This window comes from Periophthalmus magnuspinnatus, chromosome 6 (assembly GCF_009829125.3).
Source record: "Periophthalmus magnuspinnatus isolate fPerMag1 chromosome 6, fPerMag1.2.pri, whole genome shotgun sequence".
NCBI lineage: Eukaryota > Metazoa > Chordata > Actinopteri > Gobiiformes > Gobiidae > Periophthalmus > Periophthalmus magnuspinnatus.
This window is the reverse complement of record NC_047131.1, coordinates 17,128,411-17,149,183: the sequence shown is the minus strand read 5'-3', so window position 1 is coordinate 17,149,183 and position 20,773 is coordinate 17,128,411. Positions and strand designations below refer to the sequence as shown.

The window sequence follows — 20,773 nt, the reverse complement described above, 5'->3', positions numbered from 1 at the left end:
TTTTTATTTTTCAGGAAAATGCTAAAGACTGTGGAGGTGCAAACGCCATCTCTCTGTCTCTGTCCCTCTTCAGTGCATCTCTGCTCGTCTCACTAGCCCGACATCACTGGACGTAAACCAGGACAAACTGTCTGCAGACCTGTCTTAAGATGGAGGAGGAGCTGTGATTTTCAGACTGTAGCCAAAGGACTGTTGACTGTGAAAGCCTTGCCTCAAGAGAAAAAGGGCTATTACTTCTAGTTTATCAGACTGACCTGTGCTGTGTCAGCTCTGCAGGAGGACTTATGGACAGTGAAGGGAGATACAGTGCCCTCTTCTGGACACATGAAACCAGTGCAGCTCGAGGAGAAACGTTGCCATTATTACACCGAGAATGTAGCATCTTTGTAGTTTTTGATACTTGTACATATATAGAGTTTTACATTATTTTGAAAAAAAGATGTGGCATTGTGAAGATAATTTGAATTTTATCAAGCAGGAGTAAAAATGACTTTGCGTGTTCGAATGGTACAGTATATTCAAGTACATTTATTTAAAAAATCCTTAACAATTCCACCATATTATATTATATTATACTAAATATTTAAAAATAGCTAAAGAATTATTCCTATAATAATATGGTAAAACAAATAAAGGGTTGTTCTCTTTAAGTGAGATTTTAGCGATGTGGGTGTGCTTAAGCTTTGGTCAGAATCCTCCAGATGGTGTTTTGTTTAAGTGGTGAGAAAGTGTCCCAAAATAAATACTGTTACATTCAATGTGTTATTATTGTACAGATTGTGTCCAAACAAAAGGTAGTTTTTAAGAAGTAGAGTTTTATAAGAGCTTTTATTAAATTATTCTTACATTTAGGGCTCAAGTAACATTTTATATCAGTCAAAACTGTGGTGATGTTTAGCAGCTTCTTCATCACAGAAACGGACAACATAAAATGGAGCTCCAAACCAGTGTGGACGAATCACATGGGAAACTGTAGCCGCGATAAAACGCCACTAAAATCCACTTTGTAAAAATACTTCTGCAGTCACGTGGACTGCATGATTCAAATATTTACTTTATATAAAATAAATACAAAAAAAATAAAGGAATTCAGTTCATTCACAACATCATTGTGAGAAATTTAAAACAGGACATTGCTGTTGGTTGATTTGTTTAAGGCATTTGTGCACCTCAGGTGAAGTATTGGGGTGGAGAGCCTGGCTGACATCAGGACAAAATCGTATAGAAGTTTGTATCAAAATGTTTTATTGTTGATTTGGCTACCTGGTTTATATATTTGTAACATTATGCATTTTAATACTGCACTGTGGGCTAAGAAATATGAGCCGATATAGATTAACTGATACACCGATAATCAAGAAGATGTGCTTTTTTTAAAAAGGTGCACTATGTAACTTTTCTAATGGCAGTTATGCCAATTGCTTGTCTCCATATAGATGTTATCCATAGTATGGCGATTGTGACGGTTTAAAAGAAATCCATTCTTACTGTGAGGGGGCTTGGCCTGGTGGTGTCAGTCGATTCTCTATGGAACTAGAAAAGTTTAAAGTCTTAATGTGGAACGGTCCGGTTAAAGCAATGACATCTCCATGGAGACCAGCACGTGAGTGCACCTTTAAAATGCATAATTAAATTTTCAAATAATACCCTCAGAATAATTCTATAATGCAGTGGCTATTAAGGTTTCCAATCTCAATCTGTGGTATTGTGTATATATAAATAAAGCCTATCTTTCAAAATGGTTGCATATGATACAACATGATAAATGACACATGAAATTGAAAAGCATAGCCTTAACACACAATAAGCAGAGTACTTCCTGACATCCCCAGGCTCTGGGCAGAGTACTGTATACTTGAGTGATATGTGTTTGTCCACGTTATACAGCCTGTTGTTTTTGGCTGCTCTCCTCGCTCTCCTCTGTGGCTCCTCTCTCCTGGTTCCAGTCCCTTAGACCCTCAGGTAATGTTGTGTCCTCCTCAAAGCTACCAGTCCCTTCAACAAACTCCTCATAAGTGGACTTCTCCTCAAAGGGACGTGGACCCAACAGTTCTACCATGTCCGCTTTGTCCAGCACCTCCTTCTCCAAAAGACGCTTCCCAACCTGACAAAACAAAACTAAAATCAAAACTAAATCCAGGATGTTAATTAAATGTTTTGTTTTTTTAGTTAAGAGTGACAAAATCCAACTTGCAAACAACAGCCTACAGATATACTATATTATTTAAACTTCTTTCATAATTTTGAATGCATATACTTTCTTATGTACATATAGGGACGGGGACGAGACACAAGATTTGGTCCAATAGGGCTGAACAAGACAAGATTTTGACATGATGGCTTCACAATGTTTCATTAATTATATCTTCTCATCATTCTAGCACTGCTTCTTAGAACTACAGCATCTCAAAATGTAATCAACCAGCACTTAACCATTTATTTTTTTCCGAGCCAAATGTAACACATAGGGAAAAAATATCACAAGATCATTCTACACATGTGATTTAGATTCATGTCTTCAATTAAAAACATTTAGAACCATGAGTACAAGAGTTAGTATAGTCCTCACCATCTCCACCATGTCCTTCTTGTCCTGGATGAGCTGGAGCGTGCGCTGGTAGGCGCGGTCCACCAGCTCCCGTACCTCCTGGTCGATCAGCTCGGCTGTGGCCTCGCTGTAAGGCTTCTCCAGGACCATCTCACCCTGACGAGGAAGATCAAAAGACAACTGGCCCACCTTCTCACTCATCCCAAACTGCACTATCTGTGGATCAACAGCAGAGAAGGGACAAAAGTTAAAGCCCTGGCTCATCATTAGCAAGTTTCCTTTAAATATAAAACACATCTATGTATCTGGTATGTAGATATTATTCTGATTTGGACATGTACAGAGAAAAGTTAGTAAATGTATTCATTTAAAAGCAGTATTTACCAGTGCATAATCACAGCGTCTTTAAAAGTCGTACTTACCTGTGCATATGCAGACTGTGTGACCTTTTTGAGGTCATCCTGAGCTCCTGTGGTGACTCTCTCAAAGAAAACCTGCTCTGCCACACGCCCCCCCAGCATCATACACATGCGGTCAAACAGCTGCTCCTTACTGTACAGGTACTGCTCCCGGGGCAAGTACTGAGCGTAGCCTAGGCCTTTACCCCGCGGGATGATCGACACCTGCAGAGAGAGAGAGAGGGGAACCATTGTTACCAACTGCAGATGTTCATGATGATTATTACCTCATGCTAGTCTCAGTTGACCATTTTAATTTAACTTTAAGTCGTCTTGTTTTGTTCTAGTCAAACTTGACAAAATCTACATACATTTATTATTTTTTTCAGTTTCATGTAATTATATTGCACAGGGACATTCTTCCACATGATAATTATGATAATTGAATGGCTGTTTCTGGAGAAATTATCATGTGGTCTAATATATAAAGATTGTTCATATTGTTCAGGAAAGGTCCAAATTTGCTCTGTTTAGATAATAGTTTTAGTTTGGATTAGTATCTGGGCATCAATATTTTTGACAACCTTAATACTGATTAATTAATTTTATCACACAGCAATGTTATAAAATATACGAAACAGTTTACTGATCTAAAGCCTTACCTTGAGCAGAGGGTCAGCGTGCTCTAAAAACCAGCCCACAATGGCATGGCCCGCCTCATGATACGCCACAGTCTTCTTCTCTGTGGGCTGCAGCACCTGAGTTTTCTTTTCTAGACCTAGAGATGCAAAATGAACAATATTTTATTATTATTTACAGTTATCACTATCTAAAAATGTAAGGTATATGGTTTTAAAAAGGTAAACAGTAACAAATATACAGTGTGTTTCTACCACTGATGAAAAAAATCTATCCTATCACCATTGTATTAAGACATTGGAGGCAAGTTGGGTTGAAGTGTCTTGCTCAAGAACAAAAAACATAATACGACACTTGGAAAGGGGATTGAAAAGCTGATCTATGGGTCAATGGGCAGATACTCATGCTTTTACTGCCCATTGCTCGAAAACGGGACTACTCACCTCCTATAACTCGGTCAATGGCTTGTTCAAAGTGTTTGCCATTGACCGCTGGGTTCAGATGTCTGGCAGCTATCAGTGCAGCCTCATTACAGACATTAGCGATATCGGCTCCTAACGACAGAGAATGTAATTAGCACATTAAAAAAGATAAAGTATACATATTGTTTACAAAATAATACTGAACATTTTAAAAAGGAAGCATTAAAAAGTTTAAATAAATGAAAAATATAGGAAATAACAGAAATTATGCAAATATTTCTGCACTTTTCAAAGTCTTAATTTTTTTTCTTTTTTCTTGAACCCCAAGACACATTTCAGCACATTTCTGATGGATTGCAAAAATATACTTCATCCATACTTAAAATTATAGCTATTTTTCATTGACACAAAATCACTAACACACCTGTGAAGCCTGGCGTAGCTGCAGCCATCTTCCTGGCGAGGGCGTCCTTGTCAAGACTGGGGTCCAGTTTGATTGGCCGCAGGTGGACTTTGAAAATGGACGCTCTTCCCTTGATGTCTGGAGGTCCAATGAAGATCTGCCTGTCGAAGCGTCCCGGCCTCATCAGAGCCGGATCCAGAATGTCCGGGCGGTTAGTGCCAGCCAGGACCACCACGTTTGTAGCTGTGTTGAAGCCTGGACGAAAAGGTTGAGAACCAAAATCTTGCGTGACATAATTTTAAACTCTCTAGTTTAAAAATGAGCTGGAGGGCAGGTTAGTTGCCTTAATCTAGAGCTTATTGGAGCTTTTCTAGAATGCAAACATGCTCAGTTAAAATAAACCGATTTGAACAAGTAAGAAGACTTTCACATACCATCCATCTCCACGAGTAGCTGGTTCAGAGTGTTCTCTTGTTCACTCTGACCTCCAAAGTTTCCTCCTCCTCTCTTCCTCCCAACAGCGTCAATCTCATCAATGAACAGGATACAGGGAGCATTCTTCCTGGCCATTGCAAACATGTCTCTCACCTCAACAGCAATAGGGAAGTCAAACATTATTACCGGCACCATATTATCTGACACATGTTCCTATACAAGATGCATCTATACAAATTATGTTTTTAACATAACCATAGATTCCATCTCATTCCCATTACTCACCCTGGCTGGTCCCACTCCCACAAACATCTCCAGAAACTCAGATCCGTTGACGGTGATAAAAGGGACATTGGCCTCTCCGGCAGTGGCTTTGGCCAAGAGAGTCTTTCCAGTCCCAGGAGGACCAGACAGCACTGCACCCTGGTATAGTAATCATTAACAAATCATTATTATGACATGACAATATAAATACACAAACGGACACTCAAAAGTGCCCACTTAAAAAATATGCAAGTCTTTGTTGCAGTTTGGTTATTAAAATTAGTTTTAGACTGTAGAGATGTAAAATAAATAAATAAATAAATAAATAAAAATGTATAGCCATATGCTATTATTATACTCTACTATATCTGTTTTTGTTTGTTGTTGTTTACGTGAAGCACTTTGTGCAACTTAAGTTGTATTTTAAATGTGCTGTATAAATAAAATTTAATTGAAATGCTACTATTGGGCAAGTATCAATACTAAAAGAAATTACACAGATAAAACATAATTTGACCTTTCCCAAATAGTTTTAGAATGATCTGATTATATGATTATAAGACCAAATGGTAGCATTATTACAATATTATTTTGTGTGAAAAATTACATTATATATACATTTTAAGCACTGACATTTTGGTAATGAATCTGATATACTGTAAAGCCTTTCCTTAGTATTCAAATTGAAATTTTAGCATTGTGACAACACTATTAGACAATACATTATGATGACAATGGCTAAAAGCGTATTATTCATACATATTGGTTCATAAAAATAATAACACATGTTATATCGCTCTTTTCATGACGCTCAGAGAGGCTTCTATAAGAAGAGTTATGACAGGCCATATTAGTGTACCTTGGGGATCTTGGCTCCCAGGTCCTGGTACTGCTGTGGGTTCTTCAGGAAGTTGACAAACTCCAGGATCTCCAGCTTGGCCTCCTCACACCCAGCCACATCTTTGAACTTCACATCTATGTTATCCTTCAACATTTTAGCTGTAGACTCACTCATGCTGAAAGGTCCACCCCTCCCAACACCAGGGCCTCCCCCCATTGGTCCTCGCCGTAGAGTGAAGAGCAGGAAGCCAATCAGCAACAGCGTGGGGACCATGCTTATTAGAAATGACCTGTCAGAAAACAAGACACAAAAATTAAAAGTTGTGTTTCCATATTTATTTTTAATGTTAAGTTAGTTCCGGTTGTTAACTTGAATGTCTAAGCTGAACTGACCCATCGCTCTCTGTGCTATAGACCACAGCAGGCCGGTGTGATGGTTCTAAGCCCAGTCCAGAATGAGCTGCCTCCAGGTTCCTCTCAAACGTATCCACACTCCCAATGTTGAACCATACATAATTCTGAAAAAAAAGAGTTGTCACTTTTATATAAATATATACCACAGATCTGATTCATCATAAATAGAATTCACTTTATTTAATCTTTAATTGATTATTTTTTCAAATACTATAGGCAATAAGAGAAATATTTCCTACAAAATGTGTATTCAATAACATAAAATGCCTGTGTCACCATAGTCTCAAGTTAACTGGTAGGAAACACTGTAGTAGTAGTAGTAGTAGTAGTAGTAGTAGTAGTAGTAGTAGTTGTTGTTCAAATAATTAATTAAATAATGAAATAAAATTAAAAAAGAATTCTTACCGTGTCAGTGTCAGCTCCTGGTATCAAAATTACCCTGACATATTGTTTATTTACAACTTCTAATCGCTCCACCTACAAAAAAGTATGGTTAAATAACTACATACAACAATGTATCAAGTGTCAAGAATATAATAATATGTTTTCATTTGAATATGTTTTTGTATAGTTTTGCACTCACCAGTCCTCTGCCCAGATAGCGATGTACAAAGTCCTTCCAGCTGATCTCTCGGCCGCTGTCTCTGAAGTAGAAATAGAGCAGAGCAGAACTGACCCCAGCCACAGTGATGGCCATGTAACGGAAGTCCTTCTCATCCCACGGAAAGTCACCCTGCACACAGTTCAATTATAGATATTTAGTGGGTGTATTTAAGTAAGTGGATTAATACTTTAAAATTAGGGATTAAACCTTTTGCATTCGGCTCCACCAGTCCTTCCCTCCTCCCCCTTTCTTTCCTCGACCTCCACCTGATCCTCCTGCTCCTCCTCCTGGGGCCCCACTTGGCTTCCCATCTGAAATAAGACAACATGATCAATAACAGAATACAGTGATTGCATATTGATAATTAATAACATTTACCTTTGGGGTCTGTGGAGTATAGTCTTCTCTGTGCAAAAGGAAGTCTGTGGCGGGACAGGAAGTCAGCACGATTCAGACACAAGTTCTGGAAAAGAAGACAAGTTTTGAGACAAACAAGGGATAAGGTCACAGGTCTCATCTGTGAAGAGGCGAGCCTACTCACAGTCCGAATGCATGTTTTTAAGGTATTTTAGGGATGGGCAATTAACCAAATTAATTTGATTAATTCATGTTTTTAATAATCCAGATTTTGAAAACTGAGTACTATTATGAAACATTTGACTTTCTGATTAAAATCGTAATCATCCAGTGTGTGCAAATAATAATAATAATAATAAAATAAATAAAAAATAAACCAAGATTTTATCTTTTAGTCATATTTCCCAGCCCTAAGGTATTTGAACAAATGCTGATATTTCGCTGTGAAATATTCTAGGTAAAATACTAACATCCCATAACATAATATAACAGAGCAGAGATTTATTCTATTTTATCATTCATTATAGTGTAATGGTCTCTAGAAAACTGCTAACTTTACGTGACTAAGGAGAAAAGGGATGACTGACAAGCTGCATGATGACATAACCTAACATTTTTTTAATGGTTATAGTTACAGCATCAGACTTGTGTCAAAATTTGTCAAATCAACTGATTTGACAATTATCAAAATACATCTGGTAAGGAACCAAAACAAAACGTCGTAATCTCATACAACCTCTCAATGCCAAGTTTTGCTAAATAGCTTTAGCCTAGCACAGATAGCCGCGACTGTCCTCATACATTTACAGAGCGGGTAATATTTATGTTTACATAATTTTCAGCCGAATCAAGGACAAAATAGGACTGTGGTGTTGTACATTTAAGAGTCCTGTGAACAAAGTTGCTCTGTTTTGGGTATCTCGACCTTGATACAGTTGATTTTCATAATAGGATTTGGCAACATGTTTTATCTGACGAGCAAATATAAATAACCCCTCTAGTTTAAGATAAAATCAACGACATTCAGAGTAATATTCCTCTTTACATCAATGCTGTAAATCCAGTGTCACCATATTCACACTTAGATCCTCATTACCGCTCGGTGACCTCCGCCTTACGTACCCGGGCAACGCTACTCCTGAATCCGACAGAGGAGAGTAGTCTCGCGGCTGCGGCACAGTGGAATCCCCGGGCTACTCCTACTCTGTGGAAGGGCAGAGCGACCGCCGAGAGAAGCCTCAGCAGCGGCGACATCCTCCCACAGCCTCCTACCAAAGCTCTCTTCAGAAATACTCGTGCTTTTAAGTCGTTCTCCCACGTCTCATCTCGTAACAGTGTGCAGTGTTATTGAACAGGAGCTGCAGCATGTGAAATGTCAACGGGAGAGTGATGTAAAACAAGAGGCTGTCCGTGCAAATGCCTGTTTTAAAATAATAAAAATAATGCACGTTTAAAATATATTATGAATTGAAGAAAAAATAGTAGTAAATCGTGATCATTTACCCAAAATAAGAAACATTATTTTACTTTTATGCAAAAAAAAACTTTATTAATTGCGATTACATACATTTATTACAAACAGGCATAGTACAAGCTGTCAATGGGTCCTTTTGCATCCAACTTTTTTGTTAGCTTTTTTTCGTTTTTAGTTTTATTCATTGAACTCATGAATCTTTTTATTATACGTCCATGATTGAACTTGACACAATTCGTGGACAAGAGCAAATTTGACCTATTGAGAGATTTTTTTTTATCAACAAATACTTAATTTGTCATTTGTAATTGCATAAAAAAAGTATTCATAGTATCAGGGTTCCTGGTCCTTTCACTTGGGCATCAATCCACTCTAGCCTTAATACATGCCTTTTTGCTCTTGCTATTGTAATTTTTTGTGTTGAACATAATCAAACCACAAAAATCACAACCTATGCTTTATTTGTAGGCTAATACTGAATAAGCTGGTTTGCCTCAGCTACCTCTGTATGTGCTGTAGGAAAAGCGGCTCAGGAGAAGAGGGATATGAAATCTCTGGTCTGGCTCCTTGAAGGTGAAAACAACCTAATAAAAGAAATATGTTCATATGACATTGTATTCTATGTCCCATGCCCTATATAGTTGTAAACAGACTATTGTATTAGGATGGGTATTGCTATAGTTCTCCATACAGCCTATAGATTCATTTTACCTTAAACATAGTCATAGTGATAGTGATTAAAAAAAAATAATAATAATAATAAATTTGGAAAATAGGCCTAGATAAAAAAAAAAAAAAAAAAAAAATTAAATAGTGCCACAAGCCTTTCCCTATTAACCAAACAAACAATAACAACCACAACTAGAAATTTTACAGAAAATCTGGACTAAAACTAAATTGTCAGCCACTGTATATTGTAGTATTTGCCCAATATATAGGCCTACTATACTACTACTACTGATTAAAATAAATACAGAAATAAATAATAGGCTAATGTAGCCTATTTTTCTTATAGGTTGTAGTCAAAGGCTAGACACCAGGGGAAGGTACACAATTTAAGAACCTTGACCTAGATAATCATGCTAAAGTCATAATATTCTATAACGTACAAATGGGTGGTTAGTTTTGAATGGAGCTGCTGACCTCCACATAGGGGTAGAAGGCGGTCTGTCCCAGGCTGTCCCAGTACTGTCCCGTCTCAAAGCGCAGTTTGTATGTCCCTGGAGTGAAGCCTGCTCTGGAGATGAGCCCTGGACACCGACCATCTGTGTTTGTAGTCCTGACACAGACACACACACGCAAAATGATGTAACTGCACGTGAAATCTATTGGTGGTTTTCAGATTCTATAATGTGATGATTTCATATTCTCAGATGGGGGGCAAAAGATAGATTTTACTATTGATTATGTTGTATTTTCCCATGAAATATCCACAAGATACACAAATACACAAATGTTTAACCTGATAATTTCCATTATTGACTAGATCCAGTTATTTAGTAATCGAATTAAGAGAATCTATAATCTTGTGGTGGAGATATTATTCATTGATGATTATTTGAGACTTGACTAGGCCATAGGTTTTTGAATAGTACCACTCAATACTTTTTTACAAATGATTAATGTAGTGAATAACATTGTAATACAACAACTTCCTACTACTGGCCTACTACTACTGCTGCTATTATTGCTACTGCTGGTACATCCATTATTACTACTACAACTACTACTGCTGTACTATTTCTACAAGTACTACTTTTACTACTATACTGATGGTGTTGATGGTAGGCCAATACTACTACTACTACTTTCAGAGGTTGTAAAAAGCCCCACCCAACAGTGAGCATGTTCCAGATCTTGGTGTTGTGGTCCAACCGGTGCAGACTTAGGGCCATTCGAGTGGCCGGGGCCCCCTCTGCGATGTTGAGCACGTGAGTGGTCAGAGGGCTGCTCTCTGCTCCGGACATCACCCCCTCCTGCCTACCGTAACCTACTGCAACTTCTAAGTTCAGCTTCACCTGGGAAAGCATTAAAGAACACAGCGAAAACAATTAAACTAAATAGATTTGGTGGCAGAAATGCTCAAAGCGATTCTGGTGATGATTTAAGGACTTAAAAACTATGTAGGACTTCTATCTTTGGCGTCACAGGCCCAGGAAATTTCAAATGGAGTGAGGCTCAGAGGCAAAGGATGTTCTACTTAGGATTACTGGAACCAGCGTTTATGACATGAAAGGCCATTTTGCATAATATGTGTTCAAGATCATTGGTAGTTTACCTAAAAGCAGAAATGTTGTCAGAGTTTGGGATAGTATTTTGTGTGCTATTATCCCTTGCTATTCAAACTAGTAAAACCACCACATAGATAACGTATTAACTAAATGGTTGATTCTACTGATATAGCAACAAAATATGCCATAGACACTACTAGGTTATAAGGAAAACAAAATTTTTAGCCCAGGAAAATTTGAGAGAGTACTATTTGATTAATTTCTTTGCATTAATAAAATAATTTGTGAGAAATTGTAGTATGAATATCGTAGTCATGTCAGTATTTTTTCGTAATAGTTGTAACTCACAAATGACGTGTAAAAGTACAAGTAGTCCCACGTGGGTACACATGTTTGTTCACATCTTTTGTTATTCTAAATCACACAGTTTGCATATTTTGGTCAAGTAAGAGTAACGCTACTTCAAAATAATATTGCTCAAGTAGAAGTGAAAAGTGGTTACGAGAAAATACTGAAGCAAGAGTAAAGAAGTATTTGGGAAAACTATTACTCAAGTAAGAACTTAAAGAGTAACTGTCAAGACATAAAATCTGATTTATAATTGGAGGTTAGTGTCATTGGAGGGATAAAATATTAAATAATGCAGAAAATCTGACATTTTCAAAGGACTGACTGCAAAAATATAGAAACATAGTCATTTCATAATGTTAACATAAATCTTTTATTTCTTTGGAAGAGGAACCGCAATTTTTACTCAAGCAAGAGTACTGTTGTTTCAATAAAAATATCATATCAAATAAGGATAAAAGCATGCTGCTAGAAAGGTACACTGAAAAGTACAATTTCTTTAAAAAGTTACTCAACACCTCTACCTGTGGACACCAATACTTCTAAATGAAAACACCAGTCTATGAAAATAAAAGTACAAAACACCGTACCTGTGTGTTGAGCCTCCACTCTGCAGAAAACATTCGAAGACTCATCCAACCAGCTGTGTGTATCAACCAGACCTGCCCCCTTTTCCCATCATGCAACAGTGTCAATCTGAAGGTAAGCATGACCCATGAGGCAAAGTCTGTGTAAACTCATTACAGGAGGGCGAAGCATGTGACCTGGTGATTTAGGAACAGTGGTGGGGAAGACATCTGGATTATTACCAGTAAACATTGCACATTAGTAAAATATGAATGAAGGAATATCTGATCTATGTTATAATATTGTTTCCTCATCAAAACATACCTAGAGTTGTTGTTGTTGTGTTTCATTCACACATTTAACACACAAACCCTGCATATTTAGGTTTAGGAGAATTTTTCTCTCAAACAGAAAACAATCCACCTTGTTCAACCTTGTGATGTTATGTGTCATGTCATACAGTAAGTGCTCCACTGTGTTTTTAAACTTCATACACCGTCGCTAGAATCATTTGGATAGTTTCAGCTCTGGAATTTTAAATCTCTCTAAACAAAAAGTAAAAGGTAGCTGTTACAACTTTACAGCTACCGCTTCATGACATCACACGGGGGAACAGAGCATTTTGAGATTTGGAGATGTAGACAGACTAATAATGAAGTATTACTCAAACATGTGTGAATGAAACAAAACCTACCTCCAGGTACGTTTTTGATGAACATTCCAACATGACCACAAGCTCACCAGCCTCTTATGGATAATATAGGACAGTTAACTCATCCTCCCTGTTTAAAGGTATTTGTAGTAATCAATTACCCTAAATTTAAAATTGCAATCCCATTATAGTAAAGTATTTGTAATAAGTTACACCCAACACTGTTTTGGACAGATTAAACAGATTTACTGGGCCACTAATTGTTAAGTAGTAAATGATTAAATAAGCCTTTGTAGTGTACTGTGTGCAAAAAAGGACTTTTATTTCTAAAGAGCAGACAGGCAAGGTGAATGTCTGAATAAACTCAAGTACAGTACTCAGAAACTGTGTTTATTTTTAAGCTTTTTCTTCTTTTACCACAATTACCACAATTATGCTGTTATTTAATATAACTCATGGCAAATATTACTAATATTTCAATTCCTAATTCTACCAATACAACTTGGTCCTACCCCAACACCTACAATTAGTCACTAGAGTATAAAGATAATTGTACTCGTAAAACAGAAATAACTTTGACATTATGTAAATATGCAGGTCTACAGCTTTATTTTCCATTTAGTAATGTCACATTTTAGCAAAGTGAAGAGATTTGTAGTTAAGTCATCCTCACCTAAATTGCCCCAGCAGGGCTCCCGTAGATCCTTGACATCTTTGATACTTAGTCACAACTCCACTAAAGTTTTGTACAAAATATTTTAATCACTTCTAACCACATCTTTACATAAAATTATTACATTCAATTTAATACCAGGGACAATACAGAAGAAGCCACAAGCTGATTCATAACTGACCTTTCTAATTTGTAATCTACAGGTACTAAGTTATTACATTTAGTTTGTCATAAAAAGAAATTCTACTGTACATGGTTATAATTTAGTGTAATATTTTACATAAGCATATTTACATTTTGTGCAGTACTTTCTCAAAAAAATAAACAAATAAAGACAATACTCTATACAGTTGTTTTGTTTGCTACAGGTCAAAGAAAATGGCTTAGTATGTGTTTATGGCAGCAGAATGTTAGCCCTGCAACCTCACAGCAAAGAGGTTGTGGGTTTGACTCCTTTCTCCTCGCTAGTATAGCGGTCAAGTGAATGTAAAGGTGCGCTATAGTGGAGATGGTATTATTTTGTTCGGAATGTTCCAATGTTCCACAGTATGGTACTAAACTTATCTGTCTAGCGTGTATCCAATTATAGTTGTTGCTCAAAAATACCTTGAAAAGCGGCTCACCTCAAATCAGATATGACCTGTAATTTGTCCTGGTGGTGTCGCCTACTTTTCTCCATGGCAATAGATACGTTTAATGCCATACTGTGTAGTAATCATGCAAAGCAATAATAAAGGATTGCAAATAACAAAAAAGTTATTGCACATTAAGCAAAAGAGACTATGTCTTTTTGTACTTTATCTTAGTATATACACCACTTTCTGTCCCAGATTATTTCCATCCATCCATCCATTTTCTTCCGCTTATCCGGGGCCGGGTCGCGGGGGCAGCAGTCTAAGCAGGGACTCCCAGACTTCCCTCACCCCGGACACGTCCTCCAGCTCCTCCGGTGGGACCCCAAGGCGTTCCCAGGCCAGCCGAGAGACATAGTCCCTCCAGCGTGTCCTGGGTCTTCCCCGGGGCCTCCTCCCGGTGGGACATGCCCAGAACACCTCCCTAGGGAGGCGTCCAGGAGGCATCCTGAGCAGATGCCCGAGCCACCTCAGCTGGTTCCTCTCAACGTGTAGGAGCAGCGGCTCTACTCCGAGCTCCTCCCGTGTGACTGAGCTCCTCACCCTATCCCTAAGGGTGCGCCCGGCCACTCTGCGGAGGAAGCCCATTTCAGCCGCTTGTATCCGCGATCTTGTCCTTTCGGTCATTACCCAAAGCTCATGACCATAGGTGAGGGTAGGAACGTAGATTGACCGGTAAATCGAGAGCTTCGCCTTCCGGCTCAGCTCCTTCTTTACCACAACGGACCAATACAGCGACCGCATCACTGCAGACGCTGAACCGATCCGCCTGTCAATCTCACGCTCCATCCTTCCCTCACTCGTGAACAAGACCCCGAGATACTTGAACTCCTCCACTTGGGGCAGAGACTCACCACCCACCCGGAGAGAGCAAACCACCTTTTTCCGGTCGAGAACCATGGCCTCGGATTTGGAGGAGCTGATTCTCATCCCAGCCGCTTCACACTCGGCTGCAAACCGCCCCAGTGCCTGCTGCAGGTCCTGGCTCGAAGAAGCCATCAGGACAACATCATCTGCAAACAGCAGAGATGAAATCCTGTGGTTCCCAAACCAGGCCCCCTCCGGCCCCTGACTGCGCCTAGAAATTCTGTCCATAAATAATGAACAGAACCGGTGACAAAGGGCAGCCCTGGCGGAGTCCAACATGCACTGGGAACAGGTCTGACTTACTGCCGGCAATGCGAACACAGCTCCTGCTCCGGTCATACAGGGACCGGACAGCCCTTAGCAAAGAGCCCCGGACCCCATACTCCCAGAGCACCCCCCAAAGGACACCACGAGGGACACGGTCGAATGCCTTCTCCAGATCCACAAAACACATGTGGACTGGTTGGGCATACTCCCATGAGCCCTCGAGGACCCGATGGAGAGTATAGAGCTGGTCCAGTGTTCCACGACCAGGACGAAAACCACACTGCTCCTCCTGAATCCGAGGTTCGACTATCGGTCGGATTCTCCTCTCCAGCACCCTGGAATAGACCTTACCGGGAAGGCTGAGGAGTGTGATTCCCCTGTAATTGGAACACACCCTCCGGTCCCCCTTTTTTATACAGAGGGACCACCACCCCGGTCTGCCATTCCACAGGTACTGTCCCCGACCGCCACGCGATGTTGCAGAGACGTGTCAGCCAAGACAGTCCCACAACATCCAGAGACTTGAGGTACTCAGGACGGATCTCATCCACCCCCGGAGCCTTGCCACCGAGGAGCTTGCCAACCACCTCAGTGACTTCAGCCAGGGTGATGGACGAGTCCGCCTCTGGGTCCCCAGTTTCTGCTTCCTCCTCGGAAGACGTGACAGTGGGATTGAGGAGATCCTCAAAGTATTCCTTCCACCGCCCGACAAGAAAGATTATTTCATTGAGTTCAAATGCACTTTGTACCATGCTAGCAGCTAATTTTCTTGTGTCCTTCCATGTTGGTTGGCGATTAGATATATTCGAGTGAGAGGACTTCTAGTAGTTGAACCATGCATGTTCCTTACTCCTGGTTTAACGTGGAGAACACATGTAAACAGTAACTGATGTGAGTAATCTGATTTCTTCTTTATGTTCACACCTGTGCTGGTTTTGATAAGAAACAAATGTGCAAAAAAGGACAAATACAGAAAAGACTGAAAGAGTTATTTTAAAATTCATTGTACTTTGTCTTACAAGTACAACAGTTAATTTAAAATCCATTGATGAACTCACACATACCACCAGCCCATGTAAACACACCAAATCAAATTATTGTGTAAACTGATTATTCTAGTGATCTGATCATACATCAATGATAGAATATGTTGCCTATAAAAATTGTTCCAATTAGATCTCATTGTGTTATATTTGTGGTTGATTAACATAGCCTTAAAAGTGCACTATGTCACTTTCTGGTGAGGGATCCTTAATATGCTTGTCTCCATGGAGAAGATCCACAGTATGGCATTAAACCTGTCTATATTCCATTTATTTAATTATAGGTGTATCTATAATTATATTATTATTATTAATTATATTATACTTATAATATGATCTGGTGGTATTTCTATAGAAATACAATAGAAAAGTTAAAGTGGAACTAAATGCTACCACTTCTTTTTTTTTTTTTTTTTTTTTTTTTGCTACTAATCCATGTATTATGTGTTGACAGTTGCCCCTCTTCTCCGCTCACTCTTTTCTTTAGTCCCCCAGGTACTAATGTCGTTGTGGGTGGAGCTTAGGTTTTAACCCCACTTTAAATGCACTACTGTGGAACATTTCCATGGAGAGGGGCAGGAAGCGGACTCCCCTCCAGAGCTGCACAGTGCTCCTTTAAATGTTTTTAACCTCATTCGACATAATGAGAACAGCATCTTCATAATCTTTCTTCATCATCTGCATAATTATTCCTGTCAGTACCGGGAGCTCAGCACATGTACATATAGAGCTGCCAGATGGTACTTTCACCCATTGTCAAAACATTATTTATGAGCAAACCCATTCCAATCATGATTCATAATTTCCCCATATCCCATAATACTAAATAAAATGGGATGACCAGGAAATTGTGAGCAGTCAATATAGTCCATTTATGACTGATTTCCTTTGTGAATTAGCGTAGCTTGGACACTGTACCATAAAACAGTGCATGTACCTTACAGAATCATAATGCAGTTTTCCACAGATGTTTGGTTGTAATGACAGAGGCTGATGAGAATAAACTAGACAGATAAGGATACAGCTGCTGCCTTTGTCACTCTATTAGCACAACCGCACTGCCATAGGAAAAACAGGCTTGTCATACAGGGTTGAACTGTGTCTAGTTTGGAAAATCCCTCTGAGATTTCGGCTGTGAGCTGAAATGAGATGATAACAGTTGATTGCAAGTGATGATGTCCTTAAAATATTCGTAGACAGCTTGGATGGTTTTCTGTGGACAGAAACGGACAAAAAAAAAATTTGGTTCATTACTTTGTACATTTGCATGAAACCAAATTAATGTTCAAATAATGTTAACAATGCAAATGTTTTTATAGTGTATCAATACAGATACAATACATTAAATTAAATGACTGACAGAATAAAAGAAAATTTATATTTTACTTTGAAAAATGTAAAAAATTAACTCATTCAAATTCAACTCAAATTTGTGGTAAAATGGCTAAAAACTAAATTAAAACTAACATTTTGTCCTAAATTTAGGTTGTGATTTGAAATAGAAATTTTGCATATGGATATCTTCAGTTGATACTGATATCCAGTATTTGTCTTTCTGTTGTGGCTGATACCTGATATTTGCAGATGTCATCGTCAATATTTTAACAACTCATGTCAAGGCACATAATTTGAAGTAACTTTTGTAAATTTAACTAAATGTACTTCTCTGGCACAACAGTACTTTTTATGATCATTAGCTTCATTGCTCCTATTGGGGATTTTTCCCGATACCGATACATCATCAATATTGAAATTTGCACAGAGATACTGTCCATCCCTAATTTGAAAATAATAACTTTTTTTTTTGTAAGTCTGAGAGCTATGTTACTCTTAAGTACTGGATTTCAGCTAGAGACAATATATAGAAACAATAAAACGTCTGCACAAAATGGCTTACAGGACCAGTTTTAGACAAATAAGTATCCAACAGATAACTCCAAGTCTTATCTCCACTAAAAAATCCACTTATTGCTGAATTACTTTAAGCAAATGATTGTATTCTGTTAAGACTGCAGATTTTTGTACTTAGCTGTTCTTATCACTGAAAACACAGAACCCATAGAGATAAAACCTTTTGTTGAATTAGAGAGTTGTTGAGTGTCAGTGGCCTATACACATATTGTCAGATGGGGCTTACTGTATTGACTGGATTGGAGTCCATACTTGTTCTCCAGTATCACAGGGTGTCTTCAGGATCCGAAGAATGCTGTGGTATCTGAAAACATACAAACATATAGATTATCACTGCAACGGTGGATAGAGTAACTTAACTATCACAGACTTGTAAAGATACCATATGAATTCCATCATTATTATATTTTACAAGCCTTGGTGGCATTACTTGCTTGTCTCCAGGGAGATAGATATGTTGAATGCCATACTGTGAAACATTTAGGCCTAGTGGCTAAGTCCTTCAAACTGACTTTTGGGTTGAATATTGGCACTACATTCTGAAGCTACTGTGAAAAAATAATTTCACGTTTGTTTATTTATGTTGAACTTTGTACCCGTTTTACCAGGTCAACAGATCTGCAGCCTGACAGTTAAACATCAAATTCTACTACACAATTGACCTGTCCTCCGCCTTAATTTTAAACTATAGTATCTTGCAATGTCACATGAACACAACCTATTGATACTTTGCAGTGACACCACACTGGAAGTGTTCTGCATGTATGTCTATGGCAGAATGTTCAGAAGTTACCATGGTGACACAATGCACAACTCAACTCAAGAAAAAAATCCAAAATGGATTTAAACCACACATACTGTATTCTGGATCCTGTGATCAGTGAGTCCTGTGTTCATGACAAGCAACAAACAAAAAGGGTGAGAGTAACTGAAAAACTGTTGGCTAATGCTAGTTAGCTAGTGACTGTAATTTTATGTGAGAGAGACTTGTTTAACAACATAAATCACTTGTAGTTCCAGCCAAGTCAGTTATTTCTGATCAGATTGTGGTAAACCAAAGCTCACACAACCTCAGACACATTAGTGCCAACAGTTAGCGTCACACCCCAGGGAATGTTGATGACATCAACTGCAAAGTATCAATTGATTACCAAAAATATAATCACACAACACTGCAGCCATTTTCTTATCAATAATCTCTGTAATCTTTGTTATGGTTGATTTGCCTTTTGAAACCTCTTACTGCTCTTTCTACAGCAGTAATTACCAACTTTTGCCTCTCGCTTTTCCTTGGGCCTTACACAAATGAATGAGACAGTTTTGCTCTGTTAGTCAGGTACAACCCCCCAGCCTCTTCCTATAGAGCCAGTCTGTTCTCTGCACACTGCGTGTACGCCTGGGTGGTCTGCTCAATATCTAGGCTACAGCAATACAGTGACTGGGCCTAATGGAAATCCATATTAAAGTTTATGAAAAATGTTCCTTAAACAATAAACAGGAAGCATGTTGTTAAATAGACAAATAAAAGTGTGCCTGCTGTTGGCCGGAGACATTATTAGAAACATGACCAGTAGAGGGCAGCGTGGCAATGCAGTTTTGGTCTGGTAGTAGGAAGTTTAGATGCAATTTGATGTCATATTTTTGTATATTGAAGAAAATTGTGTGAATTTCTGATTTATTGAAACACTGATGAAACTGATGAAAAAAGCATATGAACAAGCATCAATAGTGAACAAATTACATAAACAGGACAAACTAGTTTAGCTTTATAACCGTCTTGAGCTTGAACTAATATAAAGATCCAGTGTAATAAACAAACTGTTATTTTGTGCTGAAAAAAAGCAATCTAAAAATTGTGGTATCAATATTTTGATACCATGGTAATGAGCATGAAGCCTGTTTCTTACTTGTATCAAAACTGAGTTATTGGTATCGTGACAACACTGAATTGGGTTAACTTGGAAAACTAATATGGTGCACTTAAAAGTATATTGTCAGTAATTACAGAAAAAATTCTCTTTGATCCTCCATACCTTTTTCAAACAGATTTCATAGTTTTGTGCCACAAACATATAAGAATGCAGTTGTCTTTGCGCAGCAAGGATACAAATATATTTTAGCACATTTCTGATAGAATGCAAAGCTGCTATCTGTTTATTGTGGTTGCAATAGTTCCCTGTGTATTGATTCGTTGACAAAAAGAGGACGTGGCAATGACAATCTTGTAAAAAACTACTATGTACAAAGAAGTACTGGTACAGAGCATCTTTAAAGGTACAGTATGCAACATTCTGGTGGTGGAATGGCACCTGCATGGTTCCATGGAAACAGAAAGTTAAAACCATACTTCTGAACTTTCTCCATGGAGATAAATCAGTTTAAAGGGCCTATATTATGCTATTTTCTGATCTATGTTATAATGTTTTCCTCATCAAAAATATACATCATTCACAAATGTTTAACGCAAATCCTACATATTTGGGCTGAGTTTTTCTATCAAATAGAAAAAACTCTGTTCCACCTTGTGATGTCATGTGGTAATACAGGAAGTGCTCCACTGTGTTTTTAAAATCAAACTCCATACACCTTTAATAAATCTCTACTGAGCTAAAGGTAAAACGTAGCTATTAAATTGAAAACTAGCACTTCATGACATCATAAGGTGGAACAGAGCATTCTGAGCTTTGGAGATGTAGACCGACTGAGTTTTTCAATGCAATAAACATAACCAAAATGGAAAAAAAAACATGCTTTTATTTTACTCAATTTTCTGGCTCAAAAGTT

The 20,773-nt window shown here is 38.3% G+C and overlaps 4 protein-coding genes across 4 annotated transcripts in view; 1 reads left to right on the top strand and 3 right to left on the bottom strand.

Annotated features, from left to right (window-relative positions):
* Positions 1-500, top strand: part of LOC117371833 (voltage-dependent calcium channel subunit alpha-2/delta-4-like) — a 55,943-nt gene extending 55,443 nt beyond the window's left edge. Inside the window, exon 39 of the mRNA XM_055222673.1 lies at positions 15-500. Within this exon, the coding sequence (XP_055078648.1) occupies positions 15-116 (102 nt within the window). The 3' untranslated portion in view covers positions 117-500. The remainder of the gene's footprint in view (positions 1-14) is intronic.
* A 344-nt stretch (positions 501-844) lies between these two features.
* On the bottom strand, positions 845-8,699 carry afg3l1 (AFG3-like AAA ATPase 1). Its single transcript, XM_033967690.2, has 15 exons — positions 8,447-8,699; positions 7,346-7,430; positions 7,175-7,278; positions 6,947-7,096; positions 6,769-6,840; positions 6,343-6,467; positions 5,969-6,239; positions 5,131-5,268; positions 4,845-4,998; positions 4,432-4,665; positions 4,029-4,139; positions 3,609-3,724; positions 2,971-3,171; positions 2,570-2,764; positions 845-2,104 (listed from the first exon to the last, which is right to left on the bottom strand). The coding sequence occupies exons 1-15, from the start codon at positions 8,576-8,578 to the stop codon at positions 1,880-1,882; spliced, it is 2,313 nt and encodes a 770-aa protein (XP_033823581.1). The 5' UTR covers positions 8,579-8,699; the 3' UTR covers positions 845-1,879.
* A 575-nt stretch (positions 8,700-9,274) lies between these two features.
* urahb (urate (5-hydroxyiso-) hydrolase b) lies at positions 9,275-11,990 on the bottom strand. The gene is made up of 4 exons (XM_055222672.1): positions 11,968-11,990; positions 10,632-10,816; positions 9,942-10,077; positions 9,275-9,382 (listed from the first exon to the last, which is right to left on the bottom strand). Exons 2-4 carry the CDS (start codon positions 10,763-10,765, stop codon positions 9,293-9,295), a joined length of 360 nt encoding a protein of 119 aa, XP_055078647.1. The 5' UTR covers positions 10,766-10,816; positions 11,968-11,990; the 3' UTR covers positions 9,275-9,292.
* Positions 11,991-16,657: 4,667 nt separating this feature from the next.
* The window catches only part of si:dkey-234i14.2 (uncharacterized), a 40,742-nt gene continuing 36,626 nt past the window's right edge, over positions 16,658-20,773 (bottom strand). The window contains exons 7-8 of the mRNA XM_033967505.2: positions 18,216-18,293; positions 16,658-17,291 (exon numbers count right to left, since the gene is read on the bottom strand). Coding sequence (XP_033823396.1) covers positions 18,255-18,293 — 39 coding nt within the window. The 3' untranslated portion in view covers positions 16,658-17,291; positions 18,216-18,254. The remainder of the gene's footprint in view (positions 17,292-18,215; positions 18,294-20,773) is intronic.

Coding starts and splice junctions, on each gene's coding strand:
- afg3l1 (XM_033967690.2), bottom strand. CDS start 8,578: ATGTCGCCGCTGCTGAGGCTTCTCTCGGCGGTCGCTCTGCCCTTCCAC. Junction 7,279..7,345: donor ATACTCCACAGACCCCAAAG/GTAAATGTTATT, acceptor GTCTTATTTCAG/ATGGGAAGCCAAGTGGGGCC. Junction 3,172..3,608: donor ACGCTGACCCTCTGCTCAAG/GTAAGGCTTTAG, acceptor CTCTCTCTGCAG/GTGTCGATCATCCCGCGGGG.
- urahb (XM_055222672.1), bottom strand. CDS start 10,765: ATGTCCGGAGCAGAGAGCAGCCCTCTGACCACTCACGTGCTCAACATC. Junction 10,078..10,631: donor TGGAACATGCTCACTGTTGG/GTGGGGCTTTTT, acceptor TGTCTGTGTCAG/GACTACAAACACAGATGGTC. Junction 9,383..9,941: donor CCTTCTACCCCTATGTGGAG/GTCAGCAGCTCC, acceptor TTCTTTTATTAG/GTTGTTTTCACCTTCAAGGA.